The sequence below is a fragment of the Palaemon carinicauda genome, chromosome 41 (genome assembly GCF_036898095.1).
Source record: "Palaemon carinicauda isolate YSFRI2023 chromosome 41, ASM3689809v2, whole genome shotgun sequence".
Taxonomy (NCBI): Eukaryota; Metazoa; Arthropoda; class Malacostraca; order Decapoda; family Palaemonidae; genus Palaemon; species Palaemon carinicauda.
This window is the reverse complement of record NC_090765.1, coordinates 21638349-21665848: the sequence shown is the minus strand read 5'-3', so window position 1 is coordinate 21665848 and position 27500 is coordinate 21638349. Positions and strand designations below refer to the sequence as shown.

At 36.1% G+C, this 27500-nt stretch overlaps 1 protein-coding gene and 1 long non-coding RNA gene across 2 annotated transcripts in view; one reads left to right on the top strand and one right to left on the bottom strand.

Annotated features, from left to right (window-relative positions):
• LOC137632311 (uncharacterized) overlaps positions 1 to 27500 on the bottom strand; it is a 192027-nt gene that overhangs the window by 82837 nt on the left and 81690 nt on the right. The window lies entirely within an intron of this gene.
• LOC137632307 (fructose-bisphosphate aldolase-like) lies at positions 533 to 8174 on the top strand. Its single transcript, XM_068364222.1, has 7 exons — positions 533 to 691; positions 4056 to 4266; positions 5263 to 5382; positions 5538 to 5783; positions 6036 to 6218; positions 6338 to 6586; positions 6949 to 8174. Exons 2-7 carry the CDS (start codon positions 4063 to 4065, stop codon positions 7042 to 7044), a joined length of 1098 nt encoding a protein of 365 aa, XP_068220323.1. The 5' UTR covers positions 533 to 691; positions 4056 to 4062; the 3' UTR covers positions 7045 to 8174.

Below are 27500 nucleotides of genomic sequence, written 5' to 3'. Positions count from 1 at the left end.
TAGTTGATAGTAGTGTGACATTTTGCTTTAGCTTTTACTTCGTCTCCCGTTGCTTTCTTTGCACACACGTTACTTCAGTTTCTGGCATCATTGACATTGAAGTCCGCGCATGAACACTGTGAGCAGACACTTAATTTTGTTAGATTCCGTGTCAGCGCCGAGACCAGCCGCATTAATATTATATTAATCTTTATTATTTATTCATGATACTGACTAATAACATTCAAAAAATCAAAAATTTTCTATCGAAATTACACTTATTCGTCAATATATAGATTTCAAAACAACATATAACATAAAATACTGAACAAAGCCAAAGAACCTCAAACGAACTTTCTACTCAACATTACGTCGTTATCACGTGACTTAGGAGGGGGGGGGGGGTAAATAGAGAGACATATTCCCGAACTAAAACAATTGCAAATGAATAGATATAGTAAATATAACTTAACCAACCCATACACCATTTCAGCATGGATAGACGATAACAAAACAAGCGAGCAACTCGATAAATCAATCAATTCGGGAAAGAAAGGGAGGGGAGGAGAACACGATACCAGGGGGGGAGGAGGAGGGACTGATGAGAGTGAGGGGAGGAAGGGCGTTTGAAGGAGAGAACAGGCAATATTAACCGGGTCTCCCAGAACCTCGGTACCACAGATCGGTCGGACGCCGCTACATCCACACCCAGGTAAACGGCAATCTTAGTGCGAGCTTGCAATTTTCTTTCGCTTCATTTGATAGACACTGGTGGAAATTCTATCTCTGGAAGTGACGATCAACATTGGCCCTCCGCAAATGGAAATTTAAGTGTTCGTTCGCATGTCCATCTATTTTACGGTAATTTTTCAAGAAGAATTAAGAAATTTGTGTTTGCAGTCGCTAGGCTGTGGGAAAGCAGACGACTGTTCTTGTGTAACCGTAATCCTGTTTACGGTTATTTGTGCTTTTATCTGTTTATATCTATTTGAATTACTTTGTTTTTCCGCTGAAATATAACAAACAGGCTTTCTATTTTTCTTGTGGAAATCGAGACATTACAGTGATGTTGGAGTGCCGGATGGGCGATGGCGATAAATGGGGGTGGGGGATAGGGGACATTACGCTAACCTTAATTTAACCGGTAAAGCACAGTTATGGGGTACTGGTACCTTATGATCTGCTATTTAGATAAATTCTTCCAAGCATCTTAAAAATTCGTTAAACTGGTTTGTCATCTATGTATGTAGTCTTCGGGTGACATTCCCCATCATTGCGTAATTTCCTGTTGCAGTTTTTATATTTCTTGCGGGAGCATATTTTGTGCAACCACATACCTAGTATAATCTAATCTGCATTTACTAAAGTGACTAAAGCATTGCGAATATCCACCTCTCCCCCTTGTTCAATATTCGCTTCGGAAAATATTGCAAAACGTAATGTAGTAATACCGTGACCAGTTCATACTGGCGCTACTTGGACCAAAGGAAACCGTGTCTACACGCACGTAGGTATAGACTCTGGCGACTATTTTCACTTTCAATCCTTTAAATATAAGTTTTGTGGATAATTAGAAATGCCTTTCGCCAAGAAAAATGGTAGTGCATTTACGCCTGACAGCTGAAACTAATTAAGTATGAATCATATGACGCTACGATTAATTAAAAATAATTTGCCATAATTTTAATCTTTACTTTTTCATGACTTTTATTTTTTATACAGAATATTCAATATATATATATATATATATATATATATATATATATATATATATATATATATATATATATATATATATATATATATATATATATTATATTTTTTTTTGTTAGACAACCTTCTAGCTGCACTCTGTCTGACGCAATAAATTTTCTCTTATGACGCAACCGTCTTCTGCCATACCCGAAGTATCATGACTTGCCCTGAAAGTTAAATGCTTTTGATCGATTTCTTCCTCCACCTCACCCCCTCCCCAACCCCCCAACCATGGCATTACTGATCGAGGCCTAACGTGTCAAGGACTTGCGTTACATATTTCTGCTTTAATAGAGCTCTCTCTCTCTCTCTCTCTCTCTCTCTCTCTCTCTCTCTCTCTCTCTCTCTCTCTCTCTCTCTCTCCCTCCATAGTCGTCTTAACATATACTTGCAAAAAAAAGAAAAAAAAAATGCTTCGTCCAAATTAATGAATTTTAAAAAAAAATTTCCGATCATTTCAAATGTTCAAACTTTATAAAACTATAATTAAAAATCCCACTCACAGAAACTGAATAAAATTTAAAATCCCATTCACTGAAAGTGAATCTTTGCTAAATGCCTTTAGACAGTTCGTATAAAAAGAATTTTGTAATAAATGCAGTTTTTTATAACGTCTATTACAAAATAGTCAAATGTATACTTTGACGGAAGTAGCAGTTATTAAAATTTACAGCCAAGCGTGAAATCATACTTGCATTGGCTTGTAAATTATGTACGAATGAAACTCCCTACAGAAGAATTATACTACACATTTATAATTCTTTCCTAAATTAGCAAAGGTCTAGCAGACTACAATGAGAGTGTAGTAGTCATATAAGACTTAAATAAGATTATTGAAGAGTATCACGACCGCACAACGTATATTATTACCCGTACAATACCCCCATCCCATTCCATTCCCCCCGCAAATACGTCAATAGGAAACCGAATGTCTTGCATGCCTTTCTACAGAAAGCTTGCTCTGTCCGGCTGAGTGGTGTGAAAGATAGGGGACCCTTTCTGGTTTGAAATATCTTCTAAAGATACACTGGTGCCAAGTTACTTCCTGTGGAGTTTCGTTAATGATAGTTTTTAAATTTTTGTAGTTCCGGCCTATTTTTTTCTAGCAAATAAAAAATTTTCATTTGTTAATGTTCTAAACCGTATTGGTTTCATTCTATTATTTAGTAAGATACTCGAAGTGCTACTTAAATCGTAAACGAAATGGTACAAATGAAATTACTTAATTCGAAAAGTTACGAAATAGTGCAAATAAAAACGAAAGAATAGTGTAACCATTACAAAATTTGTCTGCACAAAAATATAATCGCAAGTGACTTGGGAAACCTAAAAGTGTTAAATTCGTTGTTATTTGCCATTTCATCTGAAAATTAATGGGGAACTGTGTTAATGCCGGAATAGTCGTTATACCATCAGAAATCTCTGAATCCAGGTACAGTACTGTGCTAAAAAGATCTGCTTTTATGGTCACACCAAGGTGTCTTTTTTCCCTATACCATCAGGCTTTATTGTTATCGTTTATCTTAACCCTTACTAATTACCATTTGCATGGTCGTCGTATTAATAGAACAATATTTTATATGTATATGGAAAGTAATCACTACTCCCCAATTAGTAATACAAGCACGAAGAAACTTAATATTCTAGACAGCAACGACCATGTTCACTAAACAAAGAACCTCTCTAAGTAAAACTGACCTTACGTCAACGATCTACTTTACCTTTTAAAAGACCAACCATGAAAGCCTGCGTGGTTTATTTTATCCAGAAGCCCTTACAGGTCCGCTCGAAGGCCAAGTGAAGGTCACCTTCACTGTGGACGTTTGCTGGGTGGAACAAATGGGGGGGGGGGGGGTTTAGATGCGTGGGTGTCTCGGTAAGCCGGGAGTTTCTGGCACTGGCAAAGGTGCCAGAGAAAGAATACCTTAGAAATTTAAAGATTAACATTGACTTTCTAAATCTGGGTTCTTTCTTAAAGCATTTCTTATGTTGGACTTTTATTTTTTTACATTGTTACATTATATTTATTCAATACATGCATTAAACTTTTTTTTTTCCAACAGAGAAATGAAACTAAGTTTAATGCATGGATTTTGCAGTTTCAATAAATATTATGCATCGCTATAAAATCGATAATTGAAAATAAATTTGAAAATCACTTAACTCAATTATCAATCAACTTTATTTTTCAAGCTCACATTTATTCATAAATGATTTAGTCGGTCCTCGTCTGTTTTTTTTTTTTTCTTTTTTTTTTTTGTGTGTGTGTGTGTGTGTGTGTATACTTATATTAAAGTCAGCCACTTCTTTTTCTCTACCAGATCCACCATGACTACATACTTCAGCTACCCCGATGAGGCCCTCCAGCAGGAGCTGAGAAGGATTGCAAATGCCATCACTGCCCCCGGCAAGGGCATCTTGGCTGCTGATGAATCCGTGTCTACTATGGGCAAGCGCCTTGCTGACATCAAAGTTGAAAACACTGATGAGAACCGCCGCAAGTACCGCCAGCTTCTGTTCACCACTGACCCCGTAAGTTTCCTTAACTCTTATTAGCTTATGGTACCCCTTCATATATTTCACTTAAAATATAAATTACAGTAAGATACGAAATAAACCTTTGCTTTAAGAAATTAAACTAAAATAAGGTAAATGGATATTTTTATTTTTTTAGTACTTTCAAAAGTTCTTGTTGCATACAATATCTGCTTCTATACTTAGACGAGGCAAATATGTACGCCTTGTTGCACATAATCCACTTCAAATATATTTTGGCCTCATTGAAAGGAATATGTTTTGTGCCTTAAATTGTTTACCATTTGGTAACCTAACAACCAGCTTTATTTTGCTGAATGCGTAGTGCCAAAGTCTCTGTACAATGGTGTTTCACTGCCTTGGGGTAGAGTTCTCTTGCCAGAGGGTACTCTCGGGCACACTATTATACCTTATTTCTCTTCGTCTTGTTTTAAAGTTTTTATAGTTTATTCACGAAAGATTGCATTTAATGCGTTACTGTTCCTAAAATGTTCTTTTAATTGTTCATTACTTCCCTGGTAGTATTTAATTTGTTCATTACTTCTCTTGTAGTTTATTTTCTTGCCCCAAGGGCTATTTTTCCTTGTTGAAGCCACGTGGCTTTTATCCTCCTACTTTTCTAACTAGGATTGTAGCTTAGCTTGTAATAAATGATGATGATAATGGCTAATCCAGGCCAGCTTGTTCAAATCACACAGCAGACTGATATCAAAGCAAAATCAGTGTAACAGATTGCCTTAATTTTCACTAGTGGGCCTACAACAAAGGATTCCTCCTTCTGGATATGAACTTGATATATTATTTTTCTTTTAATAGTATAAGCATGATTTACTTCTGTGCTATAAATTCTATACTGTACAATTATATCTACTGTACAGTAGAAACCTGTTTCTAAGCCAGTGTGTGTTTTTTGGTGCACTGTAATACCGTAGTGTGAATTCTACTTATTACTACATTTTTCTACATTGGCTTACTAATTTTCTTCTTTTGCAGTCTGTCTCAGATTACATTTCTGGTGTGATCCTCTTCCACGAAACTGTTTACCAGAAGGCTGATGATGGAACTCCATTCATCAAGCTCATCAAAGATAAGGGAATCATCCCAGGTATCAAGGTAAGAAAGACTAAAGTCAAGATTCAATCTTTCTGAACTGAACATTGCAGTTTAATTTCTATTAAACATTGAACATTGTCATTATTTCAGCTGTTATATTAGAATTTACATATAGTAGGAAGAATTGATAATAGTTCGTTCTTTCTCAATTATAGGTCGACAAGGGTGTTGTCCCACTGATGGGTTCCGAGGGTGAAACCACCACACAGGGTCTTGATGACCTCTCCCAGCGTTGTGCCCAGTACAAGAAGGATGGCTGTGACTTTGCTAAGTGGCGCTGTGTCCTCAAAATTGGCAAGAATACTCCCAGCCATCAGTCCATGCTTGAAAATGCTAATGTTCTTGCTCGTTATGCCTCCATCTGCCAGATGAACGGCCTCGTTCCTATTGTCGAGCCTGAGGTTAGTCAAAGGTTTGAGCAGTTGGTTAGGGTTCTAAATTTAGGGTGAAATATTACTGAAATAAAATACAGCACTAGAAATATACTGTACTGATTACAGAAATCACACTTTATATAAATATCAGTCTTTTGACAGTTCATATAATCAAAATGATCCATTTATTCAAATATCTGGTGACTTTTCTTTAGATTTGTTACTTTGTTTAATCAGCACAATGTCTAGACTAACCTATTTTTTTCTTGTTCTGTTTAGGTTCTCCCTGATGGTGATCATGATCTTGACCGTGCCCAGAAGGTCACTGAAACTGTGTTGGCCTTTGTGTACAAAGCCTTGAATGACCATCATGTTTTCCTTGAGGGTACCCTTTTGAAACCAAACATGGTCACTGCTGGTCAGTCATGCCCTAAGAAGTACACCCCCGAGGAAGTAGCCAAGGTTAGGAATTAAAAGGGTCTTTATTAATCTATAATTGTATCTGAAGAACCCACAGTGTTAAATAGATCCCATTAATTAGTCAATGTCCTTGGTAACTGATGACTTATTTTTTTTTCCAGGCCACTGTTGTTGCCCTTTCCCGCACAATGCCAGCAGCTGTACCCGGCGTCACTTTCCTGTCTGGTGGTCAGTCTGAAGAAGAGGCATCTGTCCATCTTGATGCTATCAACAAGTGCACAGCAGCTAAGAAGCCTTGGGCTCTTACCTTCAGCTACGGACGTGCTCTTCAGGCTTCTGTACTCAGGGCATGGGGAGGCTCAGATGACAGAGTCAAGAATGGTCAGGAGGAACTCATGAAGCGTGCCAAGGTAATGTATTTTTTATAATTAAATTTACACTTTGATAAACAAGAAGTCGGATTTTAAGCTACAATTAATTTTTTTCTCAAGGCCTGCACTTTACAGAGCTCAATATTGTTTACAATATTAATCTACTGTACTGTCCATCTGGTTGCTATTTACTGTAAATGTAGAAATTATCTACATATCAGGGTACATCTTAATAAAAGTAGTGTGGTGTTACCACATTTTAAAAGAAAAGTATCTCTTGCCATATATAGATAGTTCATGAAATTTAACAATTTAAAACTGGCACTATACTTTGGTGCCACAGCTAAGACATGTAGGTATCGGTGCAATCCAATTTTATCAAAAGAAAAATTATTTTACAGGCTAACAGCGAGGCCTCTTTGGGCAAGTATGAGCACGGATCATGCCAAGGATACGCTGGAGATGCTGGTCTCTTCATCAAGGACCATGCCTACTAAGTACCTGAATTTCCTATAGGAGATCAGGCTTGATTACATACTAAGGTTATATGTCTACGACGGTTAGAAAAACAAGGACCACTATACATCATGCATAATTTTTCATCGGCGTAGAATGTATAAAAGTAATAACAAGTCCTTAGCACCAGTCTATGAATATAGCTAGAAAGGTGCCCTCTTTATTTTATATCCAATATAATAAGAGGGACCCAACAGTCATCAGTCACCACAATAGTCTGACAAAGTTGAACTAAAATACATGTACTGTAATCTTAAATTATTGTGCTGTGACTGATGCAGTACCTGTAAATTCAGTATATTTTAAGAATTGCTGTTTTTGTTGGAGTAATATGAAAGCAAATTCCAAGTACAGTAAGTTTATATTTATCTTTAAAAGTGCATTTTTCTGCATTTGGGGATTATGGTTTATGGCTTTACCCGGGTAAAATTAATCCTCACCAGTTTTCCTTCCTGTCTTAAAATATTTATTTTTTGGAATGATATTGCGTTAGAATCTTGTTAGCAAGGAAGACCATAGAGCTCTATCTTGGAATTTTCTTATATATTTTTCAGAAAGCTTTATTTTATTCAGTAGGCCCTTTTCTAAAGTCAACACCAATCTGAACACTGCTTAAACTGCAAGGGTCCTTTTATCACATGCTGGCTAAAAGAGTTATTGTTGTTTAAAATGGAGCAGGAAAATTGATAGAAATGTGGCTATTCAGCAAAGACAGCAGAGAAAAACATCATTATGGCAAAAGACAAGGAATGTACATTTGTATATTGGTACAGTATAGTATGAATGTGAGGGTGAGAATCGCTGGTTTATCGATTATATTTAATTCCCACTTCCTTCTTTTAAACAGATCAAAACTATGCAAGGCTCAAAAATTTTGGTTCATTTTCAATTGTTTAAATATAGAAAGATTTCTTTGTTTTTTATTGCCCCTTTTGTAATTATATTTCATACATAAAATAATTTATATTTCCATTAATACTGAAATTATAGGTTTGTTTCAGAATTTTTGTAATGCCATGCATAGCCATTCTCTATCAACTTATTTTTACTGTGAGGATGCAAGTACCAAGAAATGTAAAATGCTATATCATAAATAAATCATTTTTATTTACCTGGTCTTTAAAATTCCCTTTTCTGGATATGGTGATCATGTATTGGCTTTTTGAAATACAGGGGCGTACGTGCAATTTCATGTTCAGCATTATTAAACTTTGTGCACTTTTATTTTTTTTGCTTCAATTTCAAAGAGTTTTGATGCCACAGCCAAATCCCTGGAAATTTCGTATTTAAGGATTTCACAATGAAATGTTGGGCTTACAAAAACATGTCAAGCAAGTTTGCTATTTTAATAGCAACTGTCACAAGAAATTTTTTCCAACTCAGAACAGTTGCTGAATGAACATAAGTTCTTCAATCTGTGTCCACCTTTTTAGTTATTATAAGAACAAATATTACATTGTTAGGAGTTGAAATCCTTTTAATATTCTAGATTTGCTTTGGTATAACTTATTTGGGGATGGTAGGCTGCACATAAAACTAACCAAACCACCAGAAAAATAATAGGTTTGCAGAGATGACACAATTGAGAAATGGGAGTAACAAACTCTACTGAAATCTAATGATGCTAAAAAACTGGGGTGAGGGACAGGGCCAGGCCAAACATGCTTCAATATTAGCCTATGTCCCCAATCAATTTTTCTCCTCTCTGGTCATCAGCTGTTGATTTGCATCTTAATTTGTTGGACAGGAACTTATGGTCTATTAAATTCCTTAGTCCTGATCTTGATAATCTTTGGCACCGTCGTTCCATTAGTTCGTTATGCAAGTTGCATGAGGTTTTTCATAATTCTGACCATTCTTTACATTCAGATCTTCCCGGACTGTTCCATCCTGTTCGTAATACTAGGCAGGCAGTTCAATCTAATAGTCAGGCCTTCTCCATCATGATGCTCAATACTACACAGTATTCTAAAAGGTTTATTCCAGCTGTAGCCAAGTTGTAGAATGGTCTTCCCAATTGGGTAGTTGAATCGTAGAACTTTAAACTTGAAGCAAATGTTTTATATATTGAACAGGCTGACATAAGTCGTTTTATAGCTTATATATGAAATGTCTGTTTTGATGATGTTACTTTTTTTTAAATATTTTATTCTAATTATTCTTTATTTATCATATCGTTCATTTATTTCCTTATTTCCTTTCCTCAGTGGCTATTCTTTCCTGTTGGAGCCCTTGTTAAGCCCAACATCTTGCTTTTCCAACTAAGGTTATAGTTTAGCTAGTAGTAATAATAAAAATAATAATAATAATAATAATGAAGTATTCCTTCTTCTGTGAATGTCCTTACCCTTAATAAATGAAGACTATGAAAAATCTTCCCAAGAGAGGCTTTAATCATAGGACGTCACAAGATGTCAGGTATCATTTAGATTTTATTTTTGATGTGTATCAAAGGAAGTGGGGCATCTTCATTCACTGGTGTTGGAAAAGGAGTTTCTCTGCACTCCAAGAAATGATTTAGCAGATCACAGGCTTCCTAGTTTACTTCCAACAGGACAAACTCCTCTCCTTGTATGTAGAGAAAGATTAACATGCAGCTCTTTTTCAAATGTACTGACTAAACAGGATAAAAACCAGCCTTGTCAAGCTTGCAAACTCAGCCAGCCAGGATGGGATGTGTCTTCTATCCACAGCAGTCCCAACTATGCACCTCCTTTGACTGAGGCTACAGACAAAGATTTAATCCTAAAAAGGAGGGATGGAGCACTTACCCAAGATGCTTATTCGTCTTAGGAACAAGCACTTCTGACAATATTCACCTGCACATCGAAATTCTTGTGGTGGGGAGAGCCAGCGTGGCTCTGTCGTATTTCAAGTAACAGTTGATAAGTCTTGGTCTACTCCTTTGTGACTTGGAAAAGTGCGTAAGTGGTACACACACTGCCTCTTTGAGCACTATCTCATTGGCTAGAAGTTCTGCTTAATCACAAGTCAGGTGTTCTGGTCATTCACAAGTTGAAGAGTTCTGCTCACTAGCAGATCAGGAGCTATTCTCTTTTACGAGCATTTCAGAGAATTGCTCAGTTGTCCAGGTACCTAGGCCTCCTCAGATTGCCTTGGCTTCTTTTTATCTTAAGAGTTCTGCACTCAAATTTGAGTTGTCATTCTTCCTCGGATATGTTATGGCTGCTCAAATGCTGGACAGGACAACATATCATCTTAAGGATTATGGAAATGGTAATAAAAGGTTGATGATATTAATCAATGACTGGTCTTCCAGTTTTCTACCTCCTTTCATTCCAAAGACCTAGACAACTTTCTCACAGATCTAATCAAATGCAGGTGCAGTAAGCTTCAGAACAACCTTTTTGAAACTGTTATTTGTCAAAAGAACACAGCTCCCTCAATCTTTTCTCTTAACAAACAAAAAGAAGGGAAGGTAGACAGTATAACATATATCATGTCTAGTTATATATTGACATTAAGCAACCAGCAGAGTTAGCATCCTTTCACAATTCAAATAGATACCAGGTCCCCTCAGAATATCCTGGAGAATAATATTTTATAAGTACCATACTCGGGCACACGGCCCTGACACCCAAACATCCCATGTGCCAAGCCCTACTGGTGGTCACACGAGCTGTCTTTTCCCAGGAGGGATGTACATAAGTCTGCTTAAGGACAACATTTCCCACCTAAAGAGGGAGTCTTCATATAAATGATGGGGGCTTATATATAGCAGTCAGAAACATCTCTTATGTCTCTTTACAGCTGAATGGTGTTCGTCAAACTGTTTACCTTTACCTTCAATCGGTGCAAGGGTTCATATTCTAGGCAGGGCAGAAGTACCTATCATTTGGTATTAGTGGCTTATTTGAATAAATGAAAATCGAGTTATTTGAAAAAATTATCAAAAAAATAATTTCCATATGGGTCAGTGATCTTGTGGCATAGTGAATCGGACACTAAAAGGTATTTGTGGCTTTTTGAATAAAGGAAAATAAGGAGTGTTAGTAATAGATTATCATATATCCTTCAGAACATATTCCTCAGTATTGCCAGACTTATAACTAGTTGGTCTCCCCTCGTCCTTTGGGTAGGGTGAAGAGGGAGTAGTTATACCCTGGTGAAATGGGGTGGGGAGGGTTGAATCTGTGTATATATATTTTTATTATTATTATTACTATTATCATTATTTGCTAAGCTACAACCCTAGTTGGAATAGCAGAATGTTATAAGCCCAGGGGCCCCAACAGGGAAAATACCCCAGTGAGGAAAGGAAACACGGAAAAATAAAATACTGTATTTTAAGAACATACAACACTAAAATAAATATTTCCTATATAAGCTATAAAAACTTTAACAAAACATGAGGAAGAAAACTTAGATAGAATAGTGTGCCCGAGTGTACTCTCAAGCAAGAGAACTCTAACCGAAGACAGTGGAAGACCATGGTACAGAGGCTATGGCACTACCCAAGACTACAGAACAATGGTTTGACTTTGGATTATCCTTCTCCTAGAAGAGCTGCTTATCACAGCTGAAGAGTCTCTTCTACCCTTACCAAGAGGAAAGTAGCCACTGACCAATTACAGTGCAGTAGTAAACCCCTTGGATGAAGAAGAATTGTTTGGTAATCTCAGTGTTGTCAGATGTATGAGGACAGAGGAAAATCTGTAAAAAATAGGCCAGACTACCAATGTAGTACTGTCTGGCCAGTCAAAGGACCCCATAACTCTCTTGCAGTAGTATCTCAACGGGCGGCTGGTGCCCTGGCCAACCTACTGTGTGTATATATATGTAATAAATACACACACACACACACACACACACACACACACACATATATATATATATATATATATATATATATATATATATATATATATATATATATATATATACACCCACACACACACAGTAGGTGAGTAGGGTCTCCAATTATGTGAGTATTTGGTCGATCCATGACCTTTCATAAATAGATAATTGCATATTTCGAAAAAACAGAACAGGAGTAACTCAATTCAAACGTTTTTCCTATCCATTTTCAATAGTTTATGTACTATACTGTATTTTTTCAGATACCAAATTAATCATATGAATAAAAAAACCATTCAAAATGTTAATATAGTTCAAGTAACTTGAAAAAGGTTAAAATTTCACTCAGGATGGGTGTAAATACCGTATATTAACGCGTAAAGGATGTCCTAAAATTAGGACAAATTTGAATTGCATTTCTATTAATCTCCAACAACAATAATAAGAATAGGGAAGTGGGGAATATGGGGAAAGGAAGAGTACCCCTGGATACAATCCAATTTATAGCACTAGGCAGGTACTCAGGATGGGAAAGATTAAGGAACTAGGGAGAAAGAGGTGCAGGAGAAGAATAAAAGAGAGGGGCAGACCCTCTTGCGATATTAAGGAATTGGTATTAAAAAAGAAAAATTGAATGAATTCAAGTCATATCTGTCATATAAACGACTGGTGAATTGAAAACCATCAGCCTATAGACTAGCTTTTGCTATATCATTTAAAATCCAAAATTGTCTAAATACAGGCAATTTCATATCATGCCTTTCCTAAACATGCCAAAAAGTACGCCACCTAAAACGGAAGACTCAAATTAAATTAGTTTTGGGTGATTTAAATTCTAAAGTCGGCCAAAATAAGTGAGGAGAATCAGCAGAAGGTAAATTTGGAGTAGGCACAAGAAATTCTCTGAAAGAAACAATCTCAACATCATGAACAATTTTTGTTTTCTAATAAAAAGGAACATAGAAAATGGACATGTAGAGGCACAAATAGAAAAATTAAATAGATTTCATCCTCAGTAAAAAAATTAATTTTGTAAAGATGTAATAGTATCAAACAGGTTAAAGTCAAGTGACCACCGAATGGTGATATGCAAAATTTGTTCAAATATAACAAAGTAAGTTTATATTGGAATCAGAACAAGAAATAAGTGGAAAAGTTTCTAAACAAGATCAAGGAAAACTATCAGAAAAGACCAAAACACTCAAAGAAAATATTGGAAATGCAGGTAAAATCCAAGAGATGAAAATTAGCAGAACTATCCAAAACAATAAAAAAAACTTGAAACCCAATACATTCATAAACACAATCATACTAAAACTGAGGAAACATTAAGAAAAAAGAAGCATCAAAATTATAAAAAGAAGACTTGGAACAGGAAGCCAACAGTGTTTGCTCTAAAGGATGAAAACGGAAATATCAACATTAAAGATGAAATGATATAAATTGTAAAGGATTCTATACAATGTTTACAACATTAATATCAGAAATAATGGAAATAATGAAACACCAGATCCGGTACCAAACATAACAGTAGGAGAAATAAAGAAAGCATTAAAGACACAATAAAAGAGAGGCAAATTAACAGGAGAAGATGGCTTAAAAATTGATTTAATAATATATGGAAGAAATTTCTAGTAAAACTCACTCACCTTTATATAAAATGTCTGCAAGAATGCTCTATACCTACAGCTTGGAAACACTTTCTCATTATACCAAAAGGGAGACACTACTGACCTCAAAAACTACCGCCCAATATGTTTACTCTCCGTAATTTATACAATATTTACAAAGATCTTATTAGACAGAATAGATAGAAAGATAGATTTTAAACAACCAAGAGAGCATGAAGGCTTTAAAAGTGGGTATTCAAAAACTGACCATATCCATGTAATTAACAGGCCAATGGAAAAATGAGTAAGACAAAGTACTATGTATGGCATTAATAAACTCAGAGAGAGGTTTTGATTCTGTTAAAACCTCAGCAGTAATGAAAACCCTTCAAAGACAAGGAATAGATAAATCATATGTAAGAACACTTGAAGATATCTATGCAGGATGTACCGCAATCCTGAAACTACATAAGATAGTGAGAAAATTCCAATTGAGAAAGAAGTTAGACAGGGAAAACCCATCTCTCCTAAATTATTCACGACATGCCTAGAAAAATTTTTTAAGATTTTAAATTGGGAAAATGTAGGAATTAATATTAATGAGGAATGCCTTAACAACTTCAGATTTGAAGATGACAATTTGTGTTAAGTGAATCATGGAAGGAATTGCATTAGATGATGGAAGATTTGAATAGAGAAAGCAGAAATGTATGACTGGAAATTAATGAGTAAAATTAATATCATAATCATTGAAAATACTGTGATAACAAATATGAGTTATGGAGAAACCTCTAGAAATTGTTAATTGTAGTGTTTCCCCACGACACGAGACCGAAATTAAAAGAAGGATAAGCCTGGGATGGAGAGCATTTGGTTAACAAAAAGACATTATGAAAATTAAAATGCAACTTTCTCTAATAAGAATAGTATTTAAACAGATGGCCCTACTGATTTTAAGTTATACATATGAAACTTGGAGCCTTACTAAAGCCTTAGATTAGAACATAAGCTAATCACAAATCGGAGAGCCATGGAGGAAAAAAAAAAAAGCAACATGGATACGAGAGCAAACTAAAGTAAAGGATATTTTATTTTAACAACATGTAAGAAAAAGAAATGAGCATGGGGAGAATATATAATGATAATGACAGATAATAGATGAAAAATATGAATAACAGAATGGGTCCCAAGAGATTGCAAAAGAAGCCAGGTAAGAGAATAAGATATATTGAATAACTGAATGACTTGAAGTTCTCTGGCACCCTGACATCGAAGGTCATTGACGCCGAGCATAAGATGGATTGACGAACTAAGAAAGTTTGCAGGTGTGAACTGGGACAGTAAGACCATAAACATAGGCAAGTGAAAGGACATGTCCAAGGCCTTTGTTCTGCAGTGGAATTGTAACTGAAGATAATTATATATATATATATATATATATATATATATATATATATATATATATATATATATATATATATATATATATATATTTATGTGTATATATATATACAAATAGTCATATGCATATAAATACATACACACACACACACACACACACACATATATATATATATATATATATATATATATATATATATATATATATATATACATATATATATATATATATATATATATATATATATATACTGTATATATATGTATATATATATATATATATATATATATATATATATATATATATATATATATATATATATATATATACCTTCTTAGCCTTATCATAGATTCAACAATATCCAGTTGAATAATTGATACCCTGATAAAATTGTGTAAGTAGAATTCAAGACATACGGTTGGAGATTATTTTGAAGAAAGCCACTCATCCCCTCAACACTTAACCAGCACCTGAAAGACGCATGCTAAGTAAAAATGTTCTAACGAGCATCAAGATACCCACAGCTCTCCTGCTGCCTTCTCAATCCTACATTGCCACTTGTAACATTAGTTTTTGTGATAGTACTATGTGTATAACAAAGAAAATTGCCCACATGAGTGTACAGCTAAAACCAATGGCTTCAAGTACATTTCAAGTAAAGTGAGTGTTGGCCTCGTTTCTAAGAAAATTCACCAGGTGCTCCCCCTTCTGGAAAGGGCGCATAGTCTCTATTTAATTGAAAATAAAGAAACAAAAAATCTCATTGACGCAGTCACAATAAAGTACAGGAAGACCAAGTCTTAGATTCTGGAGATACATATACAAGAGAAAAAGATATACGATCAAGTATCGCTATGGGTCTAACCCCGAAAAGTCTATGATAATTGGAACACTTAGTGAAGACGGTAATATTCTTGAATTTGTGGAAAGCGGATATGATGAAAAGAAGGATCCAGATTGATTTTCACCAGGCCTTGAGCCCACATGATATATATATATATATATATATATATATATATATATATATATATATATATATATATATATATATATATATATATGTATATATATATATATATATATATATATATATATATATATATATATATATATATATATAGCATTACTTCAAGTCCCTATGAAGGAACAAAGCCATTTAAAGCAAGTAAGGATTTAGGAAGAAAAAAGTGTTAATAAAAAAAAAGCCTTTACATCAGGTTCCTCCAAAATGCAATAACAAAAGCAACGCATTTCAATGCGACTTTGAGTACTTCCTAATGTATTATGTCTACTTATGTGATGTTTATGCGCCAGATGAAATCATTGTGTTTCATCACCTGAATCACAACAATAGAATTAGCCAAAATGCACCCACAACAAAACAAGTTACATTAACTCTTGCATAACAGATAGCCCCACTTTCTGTTATCAAATTAGTTGAACACTGAACAGTTTCCTTGAATTTTTTTTCTTTTTATTTGGTGTTTGTAAGTTCATTTATTTAAGAGAATCTACGTACGTCTTTCTATCTCTTTTCAATCTTATGAAATGTGTAATCTATTTCATGCGTCCCTTCCTCAGCCATTACTAGTATTGTACTCAGATTTATTATCACAAACTATTCACAACTGATAAGGAGATTAAAAGCCCTTTGAGAAAGAAAAAAATCCGAAAGCACAATCAAGAAGGTGATACGTAGTTTAGATAGCAAGTGATAACGGAATTCCGTTAGTGTTGATTTGATTATACTTCTTCTTTCTTCCCTTTACCATTGGTAATTCGAATAAACTTCACTGATAATTATAAAATTAGAAGATTTTACCAAACTTAGTGGCTACGAAACATTCTAACTACAATACTTCCAATACCTGTATCCCCGAGCGTTTATGTTCGCAGATATATCAGGAGAAAAACGCTAAATTAAATGAAATTTGACTTGTTTTGGGAGTAAGTTTCTATGGTTACAAATTTCGGAACTCCAAGGATATTTCTTCCTGGCGAAGATTCTTCCAGCCACCTACTAAATACTTTGCTATATTTCAAAATTATAGTAATAAACTTGCATGGCAACTCGAATGGTCACAGGATTTGGTCTCACTTTACCCCCTACTATTGTTTCTTACAAAAATTTAAAAAGCACTGAGTGTGCAGACCTCCACCACGGCAGCTTAATTCGGCCGACCTTTTGCAAGACCTTGATCTTTGACCTAGGACATTCAAAACTGAATCACTTCCACATTTCATCATAACAATTAATCCCTGAAATTTTCGCTACTCTGGGTGAAAATTTGGGCAAACAGACAAATAGGGGCGAAAACATGACCTGCTAACTTCGTTGGCGGAAGTAATCAGAAAATTATATCATGTATTAAGCAAATTCAAATCACAGAGTTAATAAATAGTTATACCAAAGTAATGGTCACTCAACAAAGCATATCACAACTCTTAATAAAGTCTGAACTTTATGTGCAGACAACTTACATATTATCTCACATGAACATAAAAGTGACATCATTAGCCAACCAAAACTTCTACATAAACTCATCACTTCTCTTGCATCTTGAACACATATTAGTTTACTTAATGGATATCAAAGAGGAGTTTTCCTCTTGAATAACTTGACCAGGTACTTATTTTAAATTTTTTACGGATGGGGTTTTTTCCCAAATACTTTGATGGGAACTTAGTCCTTTTCTGTTTTGTTTTGACATATAGGGTGATAGTATAAAAAATTTGAAAGGTAGTCTAAATAAATAAATATATACATACATACATACATACATACATACATACATACATACATACGCATATATATATATATATATATATATATATATATATATATATATATATATATATATATATATATATATATATATACAATATATATATACGATGGAATAACTGCAGAGATGATATTGGCTGAAAATGAAGTGATTCCCAGAATACTTACAAGATTATTTTGTAAAATGTGGCAAGGAGACAAAACCTGATGAATGGTTCCTAGGGTGTTGGTGAAAATGGCAAAAAATAAAGATATAACTGATTCCAATAATTACAGAGGCATCACACTTACGTCAGATGTCATGAAAATATATAGTTTGCTTATTCTAAAGAGGCTAGAGAGAAATGTTGATGAAAAGCTGAGAGATGAACAAGCGGAATTTAGAAAAGGTAGAAGTTGTATTGGCCAAATTTTCACTTCAAGACATGTTTTATAGCAATGTATAGAATATAGGAATCCACTGTTGATGACATTTGTAGACTATGAAAAAGTCTGGCAGTGTGCACCGGCCAATTTTGTGGATTCCTCCGTTATTATGGAATTCCTCATAAATATATAATTTGATTAAGTCTGTTCATGAGCATAGTAAGTACAAAGTTAATGTTAGTGTACTATCAAATTAATTTCCAGTGAACAGTGGAAACCTCCATGGGAATGTGTTGTCACCTATGTTGTTTATCTTCCTCGTGGATTTTGTAATGCATAAAACAGTTGGAGATGGTGGAAAAAGATTGGACTGGGTTGGTAATAGGAGGTTAGCTGACCTGGAGTATGCTGATGATGCCGTCCTTATTAACAGAACACCACAGGATTTAAAATGCTTGCTTACCAGAATGCATGAAATATCACAGGAGGTTGAGCTCAAGATAAATAGAAGAAAGACAGAGAGGATGAGAACGGAATGTGCAACGGAAGATGAAATATCATTGGAAGGAGAAAGGATTACTGAGGCAGAATCATTTAAATATTTAGGAACTATGATCTCTAATACAGGGTCTTTAGAAGTGGAGTTTAATCAAAGATTGAAAAGAGCAAATCAGACAATGGCAAGGTTAAATAGAATTTGGAAATCAATTCTCTTAAAATTATACACAAAAGTCAGGCTATATATCAGTTTAGTGAGATCAGTGTTGCTGTATGGACACGAGTCGTCGTATCACAATAAAACAATATCCAACAGATTTTGTAGATTGAGATCAAAGCCCTCAAAAGAATATTGGGAGTTAATGGCAGGACAGGATTAGAAATGAAACTATAAGAGAGATTACTCGAGAGCCATATGTGGATGAGATCATGGTGAGGGGCAGAAGATGGTGGTTTTGGCATGCTCTTCGTACTCCCCAAGAAAAATTATTTCACGAGACTTTCCACTTGGCTCATCAAGGCACTAGAAGAGTTGGAAGACCTAGGCCTACATGGCTGAGGACTATGAAGCGTGAAGTAGATGGTGAATGGAGAGGTATTGAATTAAAAGCTCAAGATAGAGACGACAGGCGAAACCTAACCGAGGCACTTTGCGTCAATTGGTGTAGGAGATGATGATGATGATGATGATATATATATATATATATATATATATATATATATATATATATATATATATATATATATTAAAGTGACTAATCAAATAAATTAAAGGAATCCATCCAAAAGATAAATAGCATATTTATACTTAAACTGCAATTCCAGTTAGAAAAACTAATGCACGCTCCTCTTTTAAATTATTTTTTTTTTTAATTGCAAAGGCATTGGAGTGAATAAAACTGTCAGGAAGATCATTTCGGAGTTTGAAGAATTAAAAAATTTTCACTAACTGGCAGTAAGACAACGTAGCACCTCAACAAATAGAAACTGATGATTCCTTGAAATAATAGCTTGTGAAGTACTATACTGTTGAATTTAGAAAGGTAGTTTTCTGCATATTTACTTGAAAGAAGTTTTCTTATAGTGTCCCTGAAATAGTACCGCCATATATCTTTCACACTCTCGGGTTCCAAGGTGTTTTTTTGGCGAGTTAAATGTTTCCTCCCGCTTTTCTTACTTGAAGTGGGTATTGAAGTACAAGTAATTTAGTATTTGGTATTTACAAGTCATCACATTTGAATTTAGCAACTATTTTTGAACAACGTATGTGTTGGTATTATGTTTACTTAAGAGTTAAGTGGCTCTAATAAAATGAGAGGCTGATAGCTACACACAGCGTTTCCTCGAGCCGGGCACTCTCCTCATCTCCTTTACCTTCCTGCACGATGTGGGCTTAAAGAAACCCCCATATCTTGGTGCTCAGACCCGGGAAGACTCCTTCTACGAAGATAAAGTTGTGCAGTGAAGATAATGGAGAAGTTAAAAAAGACAAGGTCGACATGTTGAGGGTGGGTGACGAAAACTTACAAGGTGCTCAGTGACCTTCTGGAGTCTTCCACCACAACTATTAGTCAATTTGATTACGCCATCAAGGAATACGACTACAGACTAGCTAAGTTGGATTAAGTCCAAGATACAACAGAAATGGATATAGCTGAAGAAGAACTAGAACAACTTTTGGACAAGCCCATGAGTTTAGAACAAAAAATGTGCAGCCCAGGATATGAGCTGAAGACAAGATAAGGGAGTTAGCAGCAGTAGCGGGTCCTGGTTCTAAAGCTGGCAGTATAAGTGCAGTCTTCATCTCAAGAATCAGATGTCACCAAACCCAAGCTGGTACTACCGAAGTTTAGTGTTGAAGTGACCCAATGGCAGTCCTAGGATCAATATACTTCCCACATCAATGCAACAGACCTTCCAGTGATCAGTAAGTTCGCCTATTTGCTGTCTTTGCTGGAGAGAGATGCTGAGAATGTAGTGAAGGGACTAGCTCATACCGATGCTAATTACCCGGTTGCCTGCAAACTACCGAAGGAACACTACTACAAGCCAGTAAGGATTATTTTTGCTCGCATCCAGGCATTGTTAAATGGTTAAGTCTACATTAATATCAGCGGACCAAAGGGTGTGGCGCAGCTGAGGAAATTACGAGATGATATTCTAATACACATCTGCAGTTTGGAGGTGCTAGGCTTGACAGGAAAAGTGTGAAGTGTTTCTTACACTTATCATCCTCTCTTGTTTGCCCAGTGAACTGCAGCTAGAGTGGGCCAGGGATGGTGATAGACATGAGAGTGATTTAGATTGATTATTGACATTCTAATGCAAGGAAATTTCAAGATTATACATAGATCGTGGATTTGAGAGATTTTAAGATATCATCATCCTATAGTGAAAATACCCTGTTGAGAATAGTAGAGTCTGGAAATATATTTTCGGAAACCTGTGATAAACAGTGATGAAAGTTCAGTTCATCTTTTCTTGGTTTGAGTTATTCTTAATATTTTGTTGATTTTATGTTTTATTGCTAATGGCTGCCCATGTCTTTATGATGTGTCGATGTAAGTAATATGTATATTTTATTGTATACTTATATGTTTATTGTATACTAATATGTGTCTCATTCTAGTTGAAAATGTTCTCTGGACACAACGAAAAGTCTAGAAAATATAAATTATCAGCATCATAACACACACACACAATATATATATATATATATATATATATATATATATATATATATATATATATATATATATATATATATATATATTTATATCATACTGTATGGTTCTCTGGTCTGGGCACTAAAAAAATATTTTATACTATGGCTCATGAATGGGAACCAAATGTATATCGTATATACTGTGATTGGTAAGTTAATCCACCTCTCGAATTCCAAATCACCTTGTTTGCTTTTACCATAAAACTGTTATACTTTAAAACATTGATACAGGAATTCTGAGACCGTTAAATAACTCCCAGAAAGCAATATATAAAACACTGAATATCCAAAGGTCTCCTATGCACACTCAAAACCAAACCGTATTTAACACTTAAATAATGATGATTGGAATAATAAACTGTTAACAAAAATAAAAATATTCTCTATAAATTACAGCACTTTGAAAAGAATTTACATAAAATTAAGTCACTGGAAAAATATTAAGTCTGAACAAAATTTAGAATATGACAAAAATGTTACAATCTGAAATTTATAATAACTTGTCTTGAACTATTATATCTGAATAAACCTTAGTCTAAGAAAAGATATAATGCAATGAAAAATATACAAAAACTCGAAATAAATCTGTTAATACAATGTTCAAGTTTGACACAATGAATCACGTTACATAACTATCTTCCCTACAAGGCCATTTACAAAAACGTTATACAATGCCAACACTCACCCTAATACAATGAATTAAAAAATCACCTTTCAGTCTTGCGTGACACAAGATTTGCTTTAGGACAAAGAGTCACTTAGGAGAGGATACGCTAACATAATGAACATTTCAAAAATACACTGGATTGCTAGAGTGGGAGAGGGAGAGGGGAAGGAGGCTATCTCAGGACGCGGTTCTAACTCGATCTCTACATCTGTCTGTCTCCGACTCTAACCCAACCTTGGATCACAATATATATCAAACCTAAATGCTTCCAGAACCTTCCAGGATCGATGTGTGGTAACGTGGGGCGGTGCCCAAGCGTCAAAGTTTCAACTAGATAAAAATGACAAGAGGCGAATCAAGGGGAGTTTCAGGTAACTCTCAGATACACATCAACGCACCCGCGAGATGACTTCCCCAGCTAGCTCTCCTTATCTGTTGTCCCCGAAAAAAAAAAAAAAAAAATCCTCTCATCGGTATTCTTGAAATTTCGAAAGCACGTGTCACCGAATATTCTCTCCCTAACATGACGCAATACTTCATAAAATATAAAAGAACAATACCTAAGCCCTTGTTCTTATCTCACACGAATCCTACAAAACTTCCAAATAGACTGTAATATTTCATAGCAAACATACGAGAAATAAAAATATTAATTCTCAAGAATTACGTAAAATTACATATTTTAACTTGAATAAAGAATATAATGAAATTTATGACGAAAGTCTTACGTAATTTCCATAAAATACATATCTACATGAGGGGGGCTCTTTTTACGGGCTGGGGATCAACTCTTCAATGCACAAATGGAAACAATATATGAAATATAAATAAAATTAGTAATAAACTATGATACATACTCAAGCAGTGAAAAGTTTCTACAAAGGTAGTAAAGAATGTTGTTAGGATAGAAAATGAAGTGAGTGATTGATTTCCGGTGAGAGTGGGGCTGAGACAGGGATGTGTGATGTCGCCGTGGTTGTTGATGGAGTGGTGTGAGAGGTGAATGCTCGAGTGCTTAGACGAGGATTAAAACTGGTAGACGAGAATGACCATGAATGGGAGGTAAATCAGTTGTTGTTTGCGGATGATACTGTACTGGTTGCAGACACAGAAGAGAAGCTTGGCCGATTAGTGACAGAATTTGGAAGTGTGTGCGAGAGAAGGAAGTTGAGAGTTAATGTGGGTAAGAGTAAGGTTATGAGATATACGAGAAGGGAAGGTGGTGCAAGGTTGAATGTCATGTTGAATGGAGAGTTACTTGAAGAGGTGGGTCAGTTTAAGTACTTGGGGTCTGTTGTTGCAACAAATGGTGGAGTGGAAGCAGATGTACGTCAGAGAGTGAATGAAGGTTGCAAAGTGTTGGGGGTAGTTAAGGGAGTAGTAAAAAAATAGAGGGTTGGGCATGAATGTAATGAGAGTTCTATATGAGAAAGTGATTGTACCAACTGTGATGTATGGATCGGAGTTGTGGGGAATGAAAGTGATGGAGAGACAGAAATTGAATGTGTTTGAGATGAAATGTCTAAGGAGTATGGCTGGTGTATCTCAAGTAGATAGGGTTAGGAACGGTAGTGAGGGTGAGAACAGGTGTAAGAAATGAGTTAGCAGCTAGAGTGGATATGAATGTGTTGAGGTGGTTTGGCCATGTTGGGAGAGTGGAAAATGGCTGTCTGCTAAAGAAGGTGATGAATGCAAGAGTTGATGGGAGAAGTAAAAGAGAAAGGCCAAGGTTTGGGTGGATGGATGGAGTGAAGGAAGCTTTGGGTGATAGGAGGATAGATGTGAGAGAGGCAAGAGAGCGTGCTAGAAATAGGAATGAATGGCGAGCGATTGTGACGCAGTTCCGGTAGGCCCTGCTGCTTCCTCCGATGCCTTAGATGACCTCGGCGGTAGCAGCAGTAGGGGATTCAGCATTATGAAGCTTCATCTGTGGTGGATAACGGGGGAGGGTGGGCTGTGGCACCCTAGCAGTACCAGCTGAACTCGGTTGAGTCCCTTGTTAGGCTGGGAGGAACGTAGAGAGTAGAGGTCCCCTTTTTTGTTTTTGTTTCATTTGTTGATGTCGGCTACCCCCCAAAATTGGGGGAAGTGCCTTGGTATATGTATGTACATACACAACACTAGACCAGCTTCATAAAAAAAAAAATATATATATATATATATATATATATATATATATATATATATATATATATATATATATATTGTATATATATAATGGGAATGGCAGACAGTAGATGGACATTAGGAATGACAGAATGGGTCCCTAGAGAGTGTAAAAGAAGCATAGGAAGGAAGGGAAGATGATAGATAGACGAACTAAGGAAGTGTGCAGGCGTTAACTGGAACAGAAAGACTATAAACAGACGCAAGTGGAAGGACATATCCAAGGCCTTTGTTCTGTAATGGACTAGTAATGGATGATGATTATACTTTCATATATATATATATATATATATATATATATATATATATATATATATATATATATATATATATATATATATATATAGAGAGAGAGAGAGAGAGAGAGAGAGAGAGAGAGAGAGAGAGAGAGAGAGAGAGAGATTTGATCGAAATAGCATTCACCTCTCTCACCACTCCTTCAACATACAAGTTAAACAAACATGGCGACATCACACATCCCTGTCTCAGCCCCACTCTCACTGGAAACCAATCACTCACTTCATTTCCTATCCTAACACACACTTTACTACCTTTGTAAAAACTTTCCACTGCTTGCAACAACCTTCCACCAATTCCATATAACCTCATCACATTCCACATCACTTCCCTATCAACTCTATCATACACTTTCTCCAGATCCATAAAGGCAACATACACCTTACCTTTCCCTGAATATTTCTCGCATATCTGCCTAAATGTAAAAATCTGATTCATTCATCCCCTACCTCTTCTAAAACAACCTTGTACTTCCAGGATTGCATTCTCTGTTTCATCCTTAATACTATTAATCAGTACTCTACCATGAACTTTTCCAACCACAGCCAACAAACTAATACCCCTTGAATTACAACTCATGCACACCTCCCTTACCTTCATATAGTGGTACAATACATGCACAAATCCAATCTACTGGTACCATTGACAACACAAAACACATATTAAACAATTTCACCAAACATTCAAGTACAGTCACACCCCCTTCCTTCAACATCTCAGCTTTCACACCATCCATACCAGATGCTTTTCCTACTCTCGTTTCATCTAGTGCTCTCCTCACTTCCTCTCTTGTGATCTCTCTCTCTCACTCTCACCTCCCATCATTGGCACCTCAACACTTGCAACAGCAATTATATCGGCCTCCCTATTATCCTCAACATTCAGTAAACTTTCAAAATATTCCGCCCACTTTTTCCTTGCCTCCTCTCCTTTTAACAACCTTCCATTTCTATCTTTCACTGTCTCTTCAATGCTCGAGCCGGCCTTCCTTACTCTCTTCACTTCTTTCCAAAACTTCTTATTCTCTTCATATGAACGACCCAATCCCTGACACCACCTAAGGCCAGCCGTCCTCTTTGCCTCAATTACCTTATGCTTTACTTCCACATTTTTCTCTCTACAATAATACCTTGACATTCAGTCAATTTGCTCGTATCTCAGATTAATTTTTCCCATACAATATAACTAAAAAGTTAATCCGAACCTCTGAAATAACACCTAAAAACCGCATAGTACAGTGGAAAAACATGTTTTCAATTATTCTAATTTACATTCTACACTCACAAAATAACCAATACCTATGCTGGTTATGATCCTCAATAAAATGTAACCTTATTATGAAGTTCTTACCTTCGGGACAGACGGTAGCGGCTAACGGTGGTGTGTACGGAGGAGGAAGGAGAGAGGACAGGGAGGAGAGAGACTTGACGGCAACACGTTCGGTACGTTACACTTTAGTAACACTAAGTAACATGAATTAAACTTTAAATTTAACTTAAATGAAATTAGCTTACTGTCCCAAACTGCTAACGCACGACCACATGCCAACTAGTCCGGGTGCCTCTTTTCCATATTATTAGAAAACTCCTGCCACTTCGCTAATATGTCTTCGATTTCCGTCTTAGAAAGACGGCCCTTCTATTCCACCTTCTCCTCACTACTGAGCTCCTGCAACGCCTCTGAATGTTTCATCTCCTGGAGCTCTATCAATTCCTGTGTCGTGAGCTCTTCCTGATGCTCCTTGACCAGGTCGTTCACGGCTGCCTCATCTACCTCCAACCCCATGGACTTTCCAAGAGACATGATTCCATCCGCCACAATAGGTTCGGGGTCATCAGGGTCTGGCGTATCGTACCCTTCAAAGTCCCTCTCAGCGACGGAATCTGGCCACAATTTCTTCCATGCTGAATTAAGAGTTTTTCGTGTGACACCCTGCCATGCATAGTCAATAATTTCTAAGCAATGGACGATATTGAAATGTTCCTTTTAAAATTCCCGAAAGGTGAGATTGGTGTTATCTGTGATATTGAAGCATTTCTTGAACAAATGCTTCGTGTACAGTTTTTTATAGTTGGAGATTACTTGTTGGTCCATGGGCTGGAGGAGTGGTGGGGTGTTAGGCAGGAGATAAAGGGCCTTGATGAATCTGTACTCATCAAGAATGTCCTCTTCGAGACCACGGGGGTGACCAGGGGCATTGTCGAGGACCAGGAGACATTTCATTGGCAGGTTAACGTCCTTAAAGTTTTTCTTTCAAGATCCTTTGGCTCTTGAATGCAAATGGGTTTTCTGAGTGGTACACCAGCAGTGGCTTGACTTTACAGTCACCGCTGGCATTGGCACACAAGGCTAGAGTTAACCGGTCATTCATGGGTTTATGGCCCGGTAGTCTCTTCTCCTCTGCTGTGATGAATGTCTTCCTGGGCACCTTTTTCCAGAAAAGGCCAGTTTCCTCACAGCTAAACACTTTTTGGCGGATGTAGCCTTGTGATAACCGAGGCAAAGGTTTTGACGAAGTCCGCCGCGGCTTTCGAGTCGGAACTTGCTGCTTCCCCATGCCTCACAAACAAGTGTATCCCAGTCTGTTTTTTTAATTTATCTAACCAGCCACGACTGGCTTTGAAAGTTTCCGCTGGCGTCGAAGTCTCCCCTCTCTCGGCTGGTTGCTTCCCTTTCAAGTCATCATAGATTCTGCTGGCCCTTTCACAGATGATAGTGTCTGTCATGCTATCTCCCGCCAACTTTCTCTCCTTTATCCATATTAAAAGAAGACTCTCCATCTCGTCATGGATATTACTGCGCAGCTTGGAAAGGATGGTTACTCCTTTGGAAGGCTTGGTGCTCTTCATAGTATCCTTCTGCTTGAAGATGGTACATATTGTTTATGTACTCCTCTCATATTGGCTAGCCAGCTCAGTCACTCTTATACCAATCTCATGTTTTACGATTATTTCATGCTTTATCTCGATTCTCATCATACTCTTTTTCTTTTCACTACCCTTGTTTGCACTCGCTTGCTTTGAACCCATTGCTTATTCACTTAATTCTGCGCTGATTAACGCAAAAAACACGTAAAAATGCAAACACTACGGCCGATACTCGG